Raw genomic sequence first — 16,280 nt, forward strand, 5'->3', positions numbered from 1 at the left:
TAAAATTGAGACAATGTGAATGAATTTAAAAAAGAAAAAAAGAAAGAGAGAAAGAAAAACAAAAAAAGCATTGTCCCAGGAGATTTGGATTAAGAAGTAAACACTTCTACTTGCTCCATGCCATTTTTGACATTGCACGACACTGTGCATTTTCCTTTTCCAGACACACAAAACATGCTGCAACTTGCTTTTTACACTCAATAACATGACACACACACACCCATCAGTATGCTCAGACATCCTTTTTTCAGAGAGTTAGAACACTGCATGTTAATGTAGACAACTGGGTCTTGGATACCTCTAGCTAAATAGAAAATATATATATATATATATATATATATATACACACTCTTGCAACATGGGGCCACAAAGGACATGTCACCAACACCATGCAATCATCTTTCCTTTCCAAAGGCCTGAGCTTCCCACATAGCAGGTAAGAAACAACAGGAGAGAAACAATGCCTCCAAGTAAAGGAAAGAACTGAAGTCAGCCAGGAACCTCATAGACGTCGACTTTGAGTTTTTTAAATTACAACAACTCTAGATATTTGCTGAAAACCAAGTTACTAACTTAGAATTCAGTGAGTCATAGTCTAACTACTTCTACACACTGGAAAAGGAATTGGCTCGGTCTAATTCGGTCCACCATCTCCCTGGGTTCAAGGTCTTAAAAGAAACTGGACAGGACCTGGCTCACAAATAAGATTCTTATCCAAGTTACCCACCAGATGCCAATGCCAGGGCCTCCTGGGGAGTCCAGAGCACAGAATGTGTTTGGTAAACAGAAAAACAATGAACTTCACATTTAAAACGCTAATTTTGTTAGTGACTCAAGAGCCTGAAAAGCTAATGAAGTATTCAGATCTTTAGTAATTCCAATTTGGTGCCCAGATAAAATCTCTCCATCTAAAGATACAAACTCCCTAGAGGACAAAGCCCGCCTTCATGGCTAGCTTTTAAAACACTTTAGGAAACTTGACCTCAAAGTAAAATCAACAGTTTGGGGGGGGGGGGGGGCTAGAGGGTTTGAGAAAACACACTGCAGACCAATATGCATTCAGAAATAAAGTGATCTCTTTTCCTACTGATACATACAACTTGCTCTCTAAAATGCTGATTCCTTTCCCACAATTCCTTAACTTAGTTGCATGGAAAGAATATCTCTTATTGCCAAGCTAGAAGAATATTGCAGATTGTTCCCTTTCCCTCTCTCCTTCATTCCCAAACATTAGCACACTGACCTTAATTCTCCAATCCCCTGGGTTTTGGTTTGCATTAAATCCCAGGGGCCAGTTACATCCACTAGCCTCTTAATTATTTAACAGTCACTGATGTCACCCTCTCTCATACGCAAAGCTCTCTGAGTAGCCAGCCTCATTCACTTATTCCCTCAATTCACTGAGCAAGTATTTCCAGACTTTCTACTAAGTAACAGGTACTGCCCCAGGCCAGAAAACAAAGCACTGTGCAGCCACACAGCACAGAAGCACCCCACAGTGGTGTCAGCCAGGCATGCACCTGTGCCAGGGAAGGAAGCAGGAGGGGACTAGGCAGGCTTGAGAGCTTACTTCATCAATGGCAGTCAGCAAAGTCTCATTCCAGATTGGACACTGAGCATATTCTGAAAGAAAAGAGGGACCTAAACATGTCAGAGGATGTGCATTCCAGATGAGAGGGTCCAGGTGCCCACACCAATGTAGAGACCCAGTATGCAGCCATCAAAGGTGTAATCAGAGAGACCACGTAAGACCACACTGACAAAGTTATACCCGAGAACTTCACTTGAAATGAAATCAAAATGGTGTTTTTTCTATTCAGTTTAATTCCTTCCAGAAATGGCCAAATAAATGTAAAGATTTTGAGAACACTGAGGAAAAGCAAGTCAAGAAATACAGAGATGAACATTGGAATTGATCTTATTGTTTGCTTAGCAGTCAACACGTCTGAGAACTGAGACAAGAACATGAAGACAAGCGTCCCATGCCACCAGCTGTCACCAGTGTTAGGCGCTGCTGTGCTCTCTAAGTGTGGTTTGTGGTCCTGCCTGCTGCCAGCTGTGAGTCAAACCTGAGCAAAGTTAATAGAAATCAGCTAAGGATTGGATCCTTTGCAGGGCTGTGGACTTTGCTCACACATTCAAAACAAACATGATTCAAACATTACTGGGTAAAAATTGACAGGCATTTGCCAGTGTTTAAATATTCACTAGAGGGTACTGTTCTTTGTAAACAGTTTTTGAAGTTACTTAATAATTAAAACTGTTTTAGATATGAGCAATGAGCATGAAAAGAAGAGCATGAAATGTTGCATTTTCAAGATGATAGAGCTAGCCTTTTGTAAGATCTGGTTTAAATGCCACAAAATTATAAAGCATCATTAGTAGTCATTTTAAAAAACAATTGTTCTTTAGCATCTTTTTGTCTAAAAAATAGTAGTTACTCAAATACAAGAAGGAAGACCTAGCACTCTTAATATTTAAGCAATGTGATTATTTATATGAGGCGAGAAGGAACAACCATTTTACAGTGGAAGACAAAAATAGCTCAATGGCTAAAAAGTTTAGTTAAATATTCCAAAGGAAAAAAAATATGCTTTATTTGAAGATATACATAAAACTGCACATTTTGTTGTAGAAATCAGAACCTGATCTAAAAATCTGAAATACCAAAAGGAAATAAAGCCCAATAGCAAAGCTAAAGCAAACAGCACAAAGAAAGAAAGCGCTTCTAGGATGGAGCGGGAAGTGAATTCACACGGGCAAGCTTGAGGAACCCAATACTTGCCCTGAGGCTTCACCTTCAATCTCCAACTCCCAAAAGACACAGGAGGAGCACTGCTTCCCAAGTATAGGGGGTTGCCAATACTTCAATAGAAAGAGTTAGCAACAGAAGACAAGACACTTCGTTGGCCCCTTGGTTCCATTAGTAACTGATGTAGACAGCAAGCACCAGAAGCAATTACCATTTCTATTTCTCACACAGTCACCCGAACACATATTCTTGACACCTTCTCTCACGTTAAAAAGGAAGGACAGAGGCACAACATCACACAGCACAGGAGTGATGCAGCTTACAGCTCCAGGTCACAGCTGGACCCAAACATTTCCTGCCTCTGATTTGGGACTCTAGGATTTCAGGGTATGGCTGGCAATTAATTACATGTTAATGTACAGCGAACTCTCATTCCTTCATTACTGCCTTTTTTTTCTTTCCATAATTTTATTTTTCTCATTAGTTACATTTTGTTAATTCTGTATCCCAGCTGTATCCCTCATTCCCTCCCCAATCCCACCCTCCCTCCCTCATCTCCTCCCTGCCCCTTTCCAAGTCCACTGATAGGGGAGGACCTCCTCCCCTTTCATATGACTCGCTTTTGTCAGGTATTTTCCGGACTGGCTGCAAAGTCCTCCTCTGTGGCCTAACAGTACTGCTCCTCCCTTGGGAGGTGGGGAGGTCAAAGAGCCAGTCATTGAGTTCATGTTAGAAATAGTCCTTGTTCCCCTTACTATGGGAAACCAATTGGTTACTGAGCTACCACGGGTCACATCCGAGCAGAGGTTCTAGGTTTTATCCTCTCATGGACTTTGGTTGAGTGTCCATCTCAGAAAAGACCCTGTGCCCAGATACGTTTGGTCCTTGTAGAGCTCCTATCCTTTCCACATCAAACTCCCCTTCTTTCATATGATTCCCTGCACTCTGCCAAAGGTTTGGTTGTGAGTCTTAGTATCTATTTTGGAGCACTGCTAGGTAGAGTCTTTCAGATGCTTTCTGCGGTAGACGCCTGTCATACGTTCAATGCATATCCCATTTGTCTTTCTAAATGAGGATAGATCGTCATACCCCATGTCTGCTTTCTTGATTATCTTCTTTAGGTGTATAGATTTCATTTTGTTTATCCTATCTTTTAGGTCTATATAAGCGAGTATATTCCATGTTTGTCTTTCTCCTTCTGGGATACTTCACTCAGAATGATCTTTTCTAGATCCCACCATTTGCCTGCAAATTTCATGATTTCCTCCTTTTTGATTGCTGAGTGCTAATATCCAGTATATATAAAGAACTAAAGAAGCTGAAAAGCAGCAAAACAAGTAATCCACTTAAAAAATGGGGAACGGAGCTAAACAGAGAATTCTCTGTAGAGGAATATAGAATGGCAGAGAGACACTTAAAGAAATGCTCAACCTCATTAGCCATTAGGGAAATGCAAATCAAAACGACCCTAAGATTTCACCTTACACCCATCAGAATGGCCAAGATGAAAAACACAAATGACAACACATGTTGGAGAGGTTGTGGAGAAAGAGGAACCCTCCTCCATTGCTGGTGGGAATGTAATCTGGTACAACCACTTTGGAAGTCAATCTGGCGCTTTCTCAGACAATTAGGAATAGCGCTTCCTCAAGACCCAGCTATACCACTGCTAGGCATATACCCAAAATTTGCTCAAGTACACAATAAGGACATTTGCTCAACCATGTTTGTAGCAGCTTTATTTGTAATAGCCAGAACCTGGAAACAACCCAGATGTCCATCAACGGAGGAATGGATACAGAAATTGTGGTATTTCTACACAATGGAATACTACTCAGCATTACTGCTTTTTAATCACGTTTTTAATTTTAAGGCTCTCCCATTTGGAGGCTCTACATAAGCATCCACCCCTATGTGAGGCATCCAGCTTCATCACCATCTTGAAAAGTGAGTTATTCCTAGCTGTTTAAATGCCATGCCTATCCAGATAAACTACCTGGAACGAGCCACACATTGATGCAGAATGGCAGCTGGCATCTTTTCCTGGTTAATGAGGAGCTCGGTTCTGTCAGCGCCAGTGGTATGGATTTCAAGGCCCTTAGGCCTAATATTCATTGCATTCAAGACTATCCCAGAGACCCATTCTGACCACATCTGGAAGAGAGACCACAAAGCTAAGAAAAACATAAATACGCCTCAGGGTACACATTCCACATCAAAGACCTGCTGCTAACACTGTTTAAGGGCCAGCCAAGGAAGACTCATAAAATGTGGTTTTATGTGGGATCACCTTTTAGTTCAACTTACTTGTTTTCATAAATAGTGTCAGTACTCAAATCGCCAACAATTAACCCCTCAACCCATCTCCATCCAGGGAAGTTGTCTTTCCTAAGCCTTTCCCGTCCATTATTTTCTGTGTGCTTCTGCAGATGGCTAAAGCAGCTCCAGACAACAGATACATACCCAGGAAGCTTATGGACTGAGAAGGGGGAGGGGGAAAGTATTAGCTTCAGCAATCTGGACCTAATCTTTGAATAAAGGAATCCACCAGAGGAGTGCAAGAATTAAACTCATTTTAGTGACAAAGAAATTGAACTATAACTAGAGGTTAAGTGTCTTATTGAATGACACCCAGAGATCCGAGCGCAGCAATGTTAACCTAACCTATATTCGCTGCCATTAACAGGTGTAGTGGGATTTCCCAACAGTCGGCTGAGCCAGTTCACCAAGCACACACAGAAATTTCTCCAACAGACAGAAATTAAGAGTCTCACACAGTGAACTCCAGGCAAATGTCCACAGTGTGATGTGGGTGTTTACTAGGCAAAAAATAATAATACACTTTATATCCTGTTAGAAGTTTTAAGACACAAAATCCGTTCTTCCTATATAAAATTATTAAGAACTTCAGTTCAATCATATAAACAGCAGGAAACATTTGACACCTTCTTCTCAAACACAGGAAAGAAGTTTTATCAACATAGGGAAAAGGAAACAAAGCAGGTATAAAGAGTTCAACTGGACTGGGGTTCTCGGTGAGAACTTTTGCAAGACCTGCACTCCTAATGCAGAGACTCCGGACCCCTCCCTCCCCAAAGAGACTCACAGACCACGAAAAGCAAGAGGTAGTTTATTCCGATCGATCGCGATGGGGGTCGCCCCTTCAAGGCAGGAGACAACCCCAAGCATACAAAGCACAGAGTTTTTATACCTAAAAATCAGGCCACACATGTATCTTTACATTGACCAGTCAGCAGAAAGATAGCACTTTTGCAGCTGGCAGCTTACAGCTTCTTCCAAGGGCAATGCTCCCTGCTCCGGGTTTCTTATCTTAAAATAGGCTCATCCTGTCCTCTGAGGAAGGCCATCTGGTCTGGCCTCTACTCAAGGTTTAGTAGCCCTAATTGTCTGACTGTTCTTTCTTAGCCGGCCCTTATTCAAGGTCCAGTTGTTTTTCTTTCTAGTCTGGGATGGTCTCATTTCTCCCCTTTTTCTTTGACATAATTTTATCCCTAAAATTACAGGCTAGATTCAGCCTGCACATCTAATTGCTGATACTGCTGTTAAAGCATAAGGACCTGAATGGTACTAATCCATTCTTCTCATGAAGTTACGCAGCTTGTTAAAAATGCAGGGACCAAAGGTTACAATCAAGAGAATAATTAGCAAAGGGCCGAGCAAGGTGGAGATTAGAGTGGTCATCCATGGAGAGGAATTAAACCATCCTTCAAACCATCCTAGGCTTTGGGCTCGTTCTCGCTTTCTCTTTTCTAAGCCCTCTTTGACCTTATCTAGGGTCTCAGTGACAACTCCAGTATGGTCAACATAGAAACAACATTCTTCTTTTAGGGCAGCGCATAAACCTCCTTGTTGCAGAAACAATAAATCTAAGCCCCTTCTATTCTGTAACACCATCTCTGATAATGACTGTAAGGAATCTTTTAGCTCTCTAATTGTGTTTTCTAATCTTTCTATGTCCTCATCAACAGCTGCCCTGAGCTCATTTAACCCACTATGTCGGAGGGCTATAGCTGACCCTCCAACTGCTGTCCCTGCTGTTCCTAGTCCGATCCCAAGCATTATAGCTAGAGAAATTCCCAAATCTCTTTTTGTTCGTATCAGTGGTTCCCCCACAGAGTCCCAGTATTGAAAGGGCTCTTCATACGGGTGATAGGTAACTCGAGGGATTACCTGGACCAGGACACAGTAGTCAGACGAATTGACAAGCACCTGAGTACTGACACAAGTAGTAATTCCTGTCGCACAGGCCCACCATCCATTGGTCGGTGGTATGAGATACCCTGACAGGCCTGTAACATTATAGGTTTGGTTGCATAAAAACTGATGACTGGGGGGGATTTTACCCACACAGAGTCCTTGCCCTGAAACGGCAGACAGGGAAAGTCTAGCCTCCCTTTGCGTCCAACGGCAGGCTGTCGCCTCTTGGATGTTACTTACCTCATCTGTAAAGGCAATTCCTTCATAATATGGGGGAGCAATCCCAAAGCATAACCAACAAGACTCAGTAACTTTTGGGTTGGTGTTATTTAGGGTCTGGAAGGCTCCCTGTGCTAGGGAAGTAATGTATGGTCCAGGAGGCTTAGGGGAAGAATCTTTACCTATTTTTGAGTTAGGAGAGGGGGTTACTGGACGTGGCGCCATAGTCTGGGGGTCTGCTTTTACTGGGGGAACCAGACGAGGGCCAGCTTTATTTGGCCCTACTTCAGCAGATGGGGTTGTTATCTTCAGTTTGATGGTGAAAAGTAACCCATCATCATATCTTTCCTTATATATCCGTAGGCCCCAAGTGAACCCCGTCAACCAGTTAGTTGAAATCCGCTTTCCAGCGTCCGTGAACCGGATCAGCAGGGGGTGGCACCAGGTGGTACATATTGGCTGATTAGTCCACCTATTGTTTGGTCCCCGATCTGGGGGTTCGGCATGACTGTAATTAGCTTTAACAATAATGTAATCCCAACTGGAGGTAGGCTTCCAGTAAGTATCGCCAGTGGTTTCACACCCCCAATTTTTGCAGTAAAATTCATTTCTCCCCCCACATTTGTTTACTAATTTAGGTTGCTGGTGGGGTCCTGGACATACATAAAAGGTTAGGACTCGTAGCATACTGCGGTGGTTGGTGGTCCCGCAGCCTCCCCAGGGATCTAAGCCCCTTCTCTCACTGAAAGACCCACGTCTAGAGTCCCCAGGAACCACGTTGGGGTCTAGGTGGCTTTGCAAATCCCAGTTTGCAGGTGCTCCTAAAGCCATTTTGCAAAGGTCAGGGTACAAGTCTGGCCACCATGTGAAGGGTGGGGCTATCTTTGATACAGACCAAATTATAATATGTCTCTGATTAGTTACTTCCCAAGTCAAAAGTTTGGGCTGGTGAGGACTGGAGCCCAAGCAAGTATTACAGGTGCTTAACAGAGCCAAAGGCACCAGCAGTTTGTGGATATCACTCACGGCTAGCATTTTTAACAAGCTTAAGTTTTAAGGGATTGTCACTGGGCTGGATTTTCCAGTCAGAAGTGGAGTCCTCTGGAGCAGATTTGACGTGTGATGCGTGGATCCAAGCAGCAATGCCTTCTACCTTCACAGCCGTTGGGGTGGTGAGCAGGATGCAGTAAGGACCTTTCCACCAGGGTTCCAAATTCTGACTACGGTGTCGCCGTACATAAACCAAGTCTCCAACTTGGAATTGATGGGGCACCTCTAAGGATCCTGGCGCATATGCACTGCCAACCTTGCTCCAGATCTCTTTCTGAATAAGCTGCAGTCCCTTTAACCTGGACAACAAGTCAGAGTTACTACTAGTTATGTCAAGAGAGTCTCCAAGGAGAGTTAAGGGAGCGGGGACTCCATACAATAGTTCAAAAGGTGTAAAGTTCAACAAAGAAGGAGTATTCCTGACCCTAAAAAGAGCCAGAGGGAGGAGTACCACCCAGTCACCGCCAGTCTCCATGGTCAATTTAGTAAGGGTCTCTTTTAGAGTTCTATTCATTCTTTCTACCTGTCCTGAACTTTGGGGTCTATAAGCACAATGTAATTTCCAATTAGTCCCCAAAAATCTGGCCACCTCTTGACTTACCTGAGCAATGAAGGCTGGCCCATTGTCTGACCCGATTACCTTTGGAACTCCAAACCGGGGAAAAATGTCTTCTAAAATCTTCTTGGCTACAACCAGAGCAGTCTCTTTCTTGGTGGGAAAAGCTTCCACCCATCCTAAGAAGATATCTATAAAGACTAAGAGATATTTATTTCCATACCTGGCCGGCTTGATCTCGGTAAAGTCTACTTCCCAATGCATTCCAGGTCTAGTTCCCCTTAGCCGTTTTCCCGAGCTTTGGAAATTCTTCCCTACGTTTACCTTTTGGCATACATGTACATGCCTGAGCCACTTTTCCGGTTAGAGCAGTGAGGTTTAGTATTCGGTAAGGAGATTGGAGAACAATTTCAGTCAATTTCCTTGCCCCTAAAATGAGTCCATTGATGCATTTGCGCTATTAGTCTCTTAGCATCTTCCTGTGGCAAAATGATCTTACCTTTGGAGTCAATCCATGCTCCCACATTAGCATCGAATGTCCCTTGTTTCCTCTGTATTTGCTCCAGGTCATCCTCTGAGTATTTTAGTTGTTCCTTCTCTGGCAACTCAGCAGTTAATATTATTGGAGCAGGACTTCTTCCAGCAGCTGCTTCAGCCTCCTGATTAGCCATGTTATTTCCCTTTGCCGCCTTGGAATTTCCCTTCTGATGTCCCGGGCAGTGAATTATGCTTACCTTGATGGGCAGTAGTAGGGCATTGAGCAAGGCCAAGATTTCATTTTTATTTTTAATTTCTTTACCGGCTGATGTCAGTAGGCCTCTCTGCTGGTAGATGGCCCCGTGCACATGGGCCGTAGCAAAGGAATACCTGCTGTCAGTGTAGATGTTTATCTTTTTGTCTTTCCCCAAAGTTAATGCTTGAGTTAAGGCAATTAGTTCTGCCCGGGGAGCAGAGGTGCCTTCTGGCAGCGCTTGGGCCCATATTACCGTGTGTCCATCCACCACCGCTACTCCCGCTTTTCTTTTTCCATTTTCTAAAAAGCTACTCCCATCTGTGTAATATGTCACCTCTGCATCCGGCAGAGGCTGGTCTTTTAAGTCCTTTCGCCATCCCTGTTCTTCCGCCAACACCTGCAAGCAATCATGCTCTGGGGGCTGAATCTTTGGATCTGGTAACAGGGTGGCAGGGTTTAGCCCCGTTGCCGGGGCAAAAGTAATCCTGTCGTTATTTAAAAGCAAAGTTTGGTAATGAGTCATGCAGGCATTTGTGAGCCAGCGATCAGGTGGCTGTCTGACAACACCCTCAAGGGCATGAGGGGCATAGACGGTAAGATCTTGTCCCAAGGTCAGCTTGTCAGCATCCTTTACCAATGCGGCGACTGCTGCTATTATCCGGAGGCAGGTCGGCCATCCTGCCGCTACTGGATCAAGCTTTTTAGATAGATAAGCTACCGGTCTCTTCCAGGGTCCAATCTTTTGAGTTAACACCCCTTTAGCCATCCCCTGGTTCTCGGCCACATAGAGATGAAAAGGTTTAGTGACATCAGGAAGTCCCAAGGCTGGAGCTGACATTAGAGCCTGTTTAATATTATCAAATGCGGCCTGTTCATCTTCTCCCCAGGAAAAAGTCATTGCCCTTTGTAAGGACATACAGAGGGGCTGCCATTTCAGCAAACCCGGGAATCCATAATCGGCAAAACCCTGCTGTACCAAGAAATTCCCTCAGTTGTTTAGTAGTTTGTGGGGGGCAGAATATGAAACACAGTCTCTTTTCTAGCCTCCAATAACCATCTTTTTCCTTCTTTTAGTATATACCCCAGGTAACTGACTTGTTTCCGACATATCTGGGCCTTTTTCGCCGATGCTCTATAGCTGAGTTCACCTAATTCTCATAACGGTCGGTGGCTTCGAGACAAGTTTTCCGACAATCTGCAGCTAGTAAGATGTCATCCACATACTGGAGGAGAGTTACCTGAGTATTTGTGGCCCGGAAGTACGCCAGGTCTTGGTGCAGGGCTTCATCAAATATAGTTAGGAGAATTTTTAAACCCTTGGGAAAGTCGGGTCCATCTTAGTTGGCCCGAGACCCCGGAGTCGAGATCTTTCCATTCAAAAGCGAAAATGTCTTGGCTGGCAGGACTAAGTTGAAGACAAAAGAATGCATCTTTGAGGTCTAGAACAGTATACCAGACTCTGTCAGGGGGAAGGGAGCTCAGCAGGTTATATGGGTAGGGGACCGTTGGATGTAAGTCCATAACCTGTTTGTTAACTTCCCTCAGGTCTTGCACAGGCCGATAATCGTTGCTCCCAGGCTTTCGGACCGGCAGTAATGGAGTATTCCAAGCGGACTGACATCTTTTTAAAACCCCTAGGTCAAGGAGTCGCTGTATATGAAGGCGAATCCCATCATGGGCTTCCTTAGACATTGGATACTGCCGTACTGCAACTGGGGCTGCCTGAGGTTTTAGCTCTGCCTGGACCAGCAGTTGCTTTCTTGCTTTTCCCAAGCCAGCTGTCTCAGCCCAGGCCTCAGGGTATTTTTTCACCCACCAGTCAATGTCTTTTTCTCCCTCTTTTAAATTTTCAAATAGCCGGTATTCATCTTCCAAGTGAATTGTAAGCACATGAATAGGATCTTCTCTTTTATCTGTAACCTGTGGGCCTTCTGGGTTAAAATAGATGTGGGCTCCTATTTTGGTCAGGATATCTCATTCCAGCAATGGGTATGGGCAGTCAGGCATGACTAAGAACGAGTAGGATACCCAGCCCACTCCAAGATCCACTGTTCTTCGGGTAGTCCATGAGTATTGCTTACATCCAGTGGCCCCTTGAACCCATGATTTTTTTCTCTTTCTTAGCCCTGAGTCTAGCAACAGAACTGAATGCTGAGCGCCAGTATCCACTAGAAAATGGACTGGCTTCCCCTCCACCTTGAGGGTTACCCTGGGCTCGGGGAGGGGAACCGAACCCCGTCCTCCATAATCGCTGTCATCGTTCAAGGTTAGGACCCGGGTCCCCATGGCTCGAGTATTCAGCTGCTTCTTCTTCCTTTTGGGGCAATCTCTCATCCAGTGTCCCGTCTCCTTGCAGTATACACACTGGTCCTTAGACAAAGGGCCCTTACGGTTGCCAGGAACTCTCTCCCTTTCAGTACGACTTTCCTGAACTACGGTGGCCAGAATCTTAGTCAATTTTTTATCCTGCCTCTTGTCTCTTTCTTTTTCTCTCATCTCCAGTTCTTTCTGCTTCCTCTCTTCTTTTTCTTCTTCTGTTTCTCGACTATAGAAGACTTTCTCTGCCACTTGCACTAAATCCTTCAACGACTTATCCTGCAGACCTTCTAATTTATGAAGTTTCCTATGAATATCCCTAGCTGACTGATCTATGAAAGATACAGCTACTGTTGCCTTGTGCTCATCTAGTAGGGTCATAGGGAGTAAACCGGTGGAACGCTTCCATCAGCCGTTCTAAGTAGGCTGCAGGAGATTCCTCTGGCCCCTGGACCACCTCTTCTAAATTAGATTGGTGGGTCTTCGAGCAGCCCCACGGAGACCCGCCTTTAGAGTCTGGCGGTAGACCTTCAAGTGCTGCCTACCCTCTGGTGTTTTGTAATCCCAGTTAGGACGCGAGAGAGGAAACCCATGTAGGCCTCCCATCCGCTCCCAGGACATTCTTTCTTGCTTCTAGAAGGACCTGTCCCCTCTCCTCGGTAGTCAGGAGTGTCTGTAAAAGCTGTTGACAGTCATCCTAAGTGGGCTGGTGAGAGAAAATGACAGATTCAAATATGTCAGTTAAAGCGTGGGGATTCTCAAGAAAAGGGGGATTGTGGGCCTTCCAGTTGTAGAGATCAGCTGAGGAGAAAGGCCAGTACTGAAGAGGTTGATTCCCATCCCAATCTGGTAACCCATAGGCTCGTAATGGGAGGGCCACCGAGTCCAGCTGAGCTGCTCTGTGGCTTCGTGTTCCAGCTGCTGGGCCCCCTTCGTTCTGAGGGTCAGTTGGTGATTGCAGCGGGACTCCTGGCGGTGTCTGTGGCGGCAGTGCTGAGGGACCAACAGCTCCTGGTGAAGGCCCAGACTGGAAAAACTGCATGCAAGCCCCGCCCTAGGCCCCGAGGGAGAACTGACAGCCTCCGTGAGACTGACAGGGGAAACAGTTGGAGGTCTGGCAGGAGAACCAGCCAGGGAACTGGCAGGGGTAGGGGAGATGGCTGTCGGATAAGGGGGCGGAAGGTCAAAAAGGAGATCTGCTTCTGGAGAAGTGAGCACTTTCTTCTCTTCCTTAACAGTTGTCGAAGGACTCTCTGTGGAAAGAACAAAGGGGTGCACCCAGGGGAGTGGATGGCGAACAATGTCTTCCCAGGTTGAAACATAAGATCAGGATGACCCTCCTGTGCTTGGAGGGTCTTAGCCTTAACAGCAAGGATCGTCTCAAGGTGAAAGGTGCCCTCCGGTGGCCATCCAACCTGAAAGGCAGGCCTCGAAGTTCGCCACTTTCCTTTTCTAACTTCCACTGAGAGGTTATATGCCCTTTATCTCACTTCTGAGAAATGGTCAAGGGTGAGGGATAAGGGTGTAGTCACAGTCTGTCCCATAATGAAATCGTCGGTCAGAAAAGTCAGAGAGGCAACAACAACAGAGACAAAAAGAACCAGGCAGGTAATCAAACAAGGATGCCCTTGCGGGTGATACCACAGTGCCCTAACAGATCGGCTGCCTGGCGGCGGTCGTTCTCTACGAATATCAGACTCAGACAGGAGGAGGACCGTCTCAGATCCAACCTCCCATCAGACAGAATCTGGAGCGTCCTCCAGTTTCCAGCCACACGATATTCTGACCTGTCTGTCAATCGCAATAGCCTAATCAAACAACCAGGAAGGTTCAGACAGGCGCCTAAACAGAACAAAACAGAATCTGCAGAAATCTGAAATCTGACAAACAAAATGACTGACCTGTTTCAGCCTGACCTTCGAGCCCGGTCTGGTGAGAGTCAGGGAAGGGCGGCGTCAGTTTCCCGGCCAACGCACCACATGCAAGACCTACATTCCCGATGCAGGGACTCCGGACCCCTCCCTCCCCAAAGAGACTCACAGACCTCGAAAAGCAAGAGGCAGTTTATTCCGATCGATCGCGATGGGGGTCGCCCCTTCAAGGCAGGAGACGACCCCAAGCATACAAAGCACAGAGTTTTTATACCTAAAAATCAGGCCACACATGTATCTTTACATTGACTAGTCAGCAGAAAGACAGCACTTTTGCAGCTGGCAGCTTACAGCTTCTTCCAAGGGCAATGCTCCCTGCCCCGGGTTTCTTATCTTAAAATAGGCTCATCCTGTCCTCTGAGGAGGGCCATCTGGTCTGGCCTCTACTCAAGGTTTAGTAGCCCTAATTGTCTAACTGTTTTTCTTTCTAAGCTTGCCCTTATTCAAGGTCCAGTTGTTTTGCTTTCTAGTCTGGGATGGTCTCATTTCTCACTTTCAATCCATGTCTTCAATCTGCTGCATGTATGCATACTTAGTCACAAAGATGCACACATGTGTACATACACATTTTATGACAGTAACGACTGTTGGGTGTTAATGTCAGGCATTAAGGAAAGAACATCACGAATGGCAAGTGTCAGTCAAATTGATGGGGTGACAGAGGCCTTGACATGGTACTGATTGTTAACCCCTTTTGACATCGAAGTTCAGAAAAGCACCATACCTGTGTCACAGTAACTCACTCCTCTCACACATTGCAGTCATTTTGGTAAATTGTCTTCCATTGTTTACCCTGTGCTTTCACTTAGATCTCGGTGCTCTGTTGGTTTTCCTGGTAGCTGTTTTTTAAAGTGGTTGAGGGACCACACCACTGCAAAAGAAGAGTTCTTCTGGTTCTGTTCACCTTTTATCTATTTGAATCAGTGCTAAAAGGCCTGGCCTCCCAATCTCCAACTGGTAGCACAGCCCCAGGCAGTCTGTCTTTTCACCCCTCCTATGGCATGTAAGTGGTTGCTATGTTTGGGGAGCTAGTACAAGCACTTTGCATGAGTTAACTCATGAGATCCCATAACAACACTACAAAGTAGGTGCCACCACACTCACTTGTCAACTAGGCAGACAGAGGAACTAAGCGATGCTGCGACAGAGGGTGACGAATGCAGGCTACGGGGACACCGGCACTGCTGGATTAGAGGACATGCACAGTTCCTTCCAACTCAAACCTTCTGTCAAAGTTCAAAAATGAGCTATGATTAAGTGGTCACGTTTACGCCACCTTTTTCAAATCGGTCAAAGCCTGTCATAATAACTCCTTCATCTTAAACAATAAAATACTTAAAGCGCCTAAGACACTGGTGGTGGATGCTCACCTTAACGAAAGGTCAACCTAAAAGGAACAAGAAATCCATGTCCTGCACGAGCTTCTTGTTCAGTCAATTCTCATGTGCAGCCAGAAAAGCCAAGGCAACAAAACCGAACAGCGGAAGAATGCTACGTCATAAGAGGGCTTACAATCAGCCACACCCATCGTCATGCATCTTACATTTCAGGCAGGCCTCTCCTAACAGGGACTCTACTCCCTGAAATGGGGGGGGGGGCACTCTATTCTGGCCCACCACCCTACTCCCTGACAAAGAAAAAAAGGCTGCAGTAACATCTGGAAGCCAGCAGAGAGCACATTTACCAAAAAGTGTTAAAGACAAAAGATGGACGGGGGGGGGGGGGGAGCAGCCATGTTCAAGTACGCCTCAACTTTTCCAAATCAGGGAGCAAATTGGAGTCCCATCATCTTCATCTCTCAGCTTTCAAAACCCGGCTCTGCCTAGCCCATCTCAATCCTCACCTAAATGAATGAACAAGACTGCTAGTTTCTAGATTAAAGATTTGTCTGACCAACATGCAGATTCCCAGCATCTGCACTCACAGATTACAGTACGGCGGGTCTACTGTAAGGCTCAGAAATCTATTCTACTGACAAACATCCTCTGCATACAAATGTATATACTATACCCGCTCATACGAATACTCATTTATACACATACATGTGCTCATTCACATGTGTAACATGCGTGTGTGCACGCACAGGCAGCAGCATTGCTGCATTCAGATCTATCCTTCTCTGGCCAAAAGCCAGTGTGAATTTGCCCAATTTGCACAGTCATGCCTAGAGGAAAGGCATTCTCTGCACCCAGCGTAATCAGTCTGAGCACCATGCTGATGGCACTCACTACTTGTATTAAAGACTACGTTACACCAGACAGAGAGAAACCTCTCCAAAGCCCTGTGACACTGCATACCAGGCTAAATCCCCTTCCAGAAGTTCTCTTCTTAGACTCATTTCCTATGCAATCAGTCCCATAGAGACTGGGATTTGGGTTACAGGAATCCACAGGCCCAGGTTTCTGATTACACTGTGTATGCTTTCACTGTAGTTACTGACACTCTATCCCAAATGCCACAAGTGGCTGGGGCACCTGCTCTCAGTGCTCCAGGCCAGCTCTCTCC

The 16,280-nt window shown here is 45.3% G+C and overlaps 1 protein-coding gene across 12 annotated transcripts in view; it reads right to left on the bottom strand.

The window, feature by feature from the left end:
• The window catches only part of Sgms1 (sphingomyelin synthase 1), a 258,253-nt gene that overhangs the window by 179,206 nt on the left and 62,767 nt on the right, over positions 1 to 16,280 (bottom strand). For 6 of the 12 annotated variants that reach the window (XM_060388366.1, XM_060388370.1, XM_060388368.1 and 3 more), the window contains exon 3: positions 4,490 to 8,538. The exons of the other annotated variants lie outside the window; for them this stretch is intronic. In XM_060388366.1, the coding sequence (XP_060244349.1) occupies positions 6,341 to 8,224 (1,884 nt within the window). In that variant the 5' untranslated portion in view covers positions 8,225 to 8,538 and the 3' untranslated portion in view covers positions 4,490 to 6,340. Of the gene's footprint in view, positions 1 to 4,489; positions 8,539 to 16,280 lie in introns of those variants that run through there. 12 annotated transcript variants of the gene reach the window in all.

This window comes from Meriones unguiculatus, chromosome 1 (genome assembly GCF_030254825.1).
Source record: "Meriones unguiculatus strain TT.TT164.6M chromosome 1, Bangor_MerUng_6.1, whole genome shotgun sequence".
Taxonomy (NCBI): domain Eukaryota; kingdom Metazoa; phylum Chordata; class Mammalia; order Rodentia; family Muridae; genus Meriones; species Meriones unguiculatus.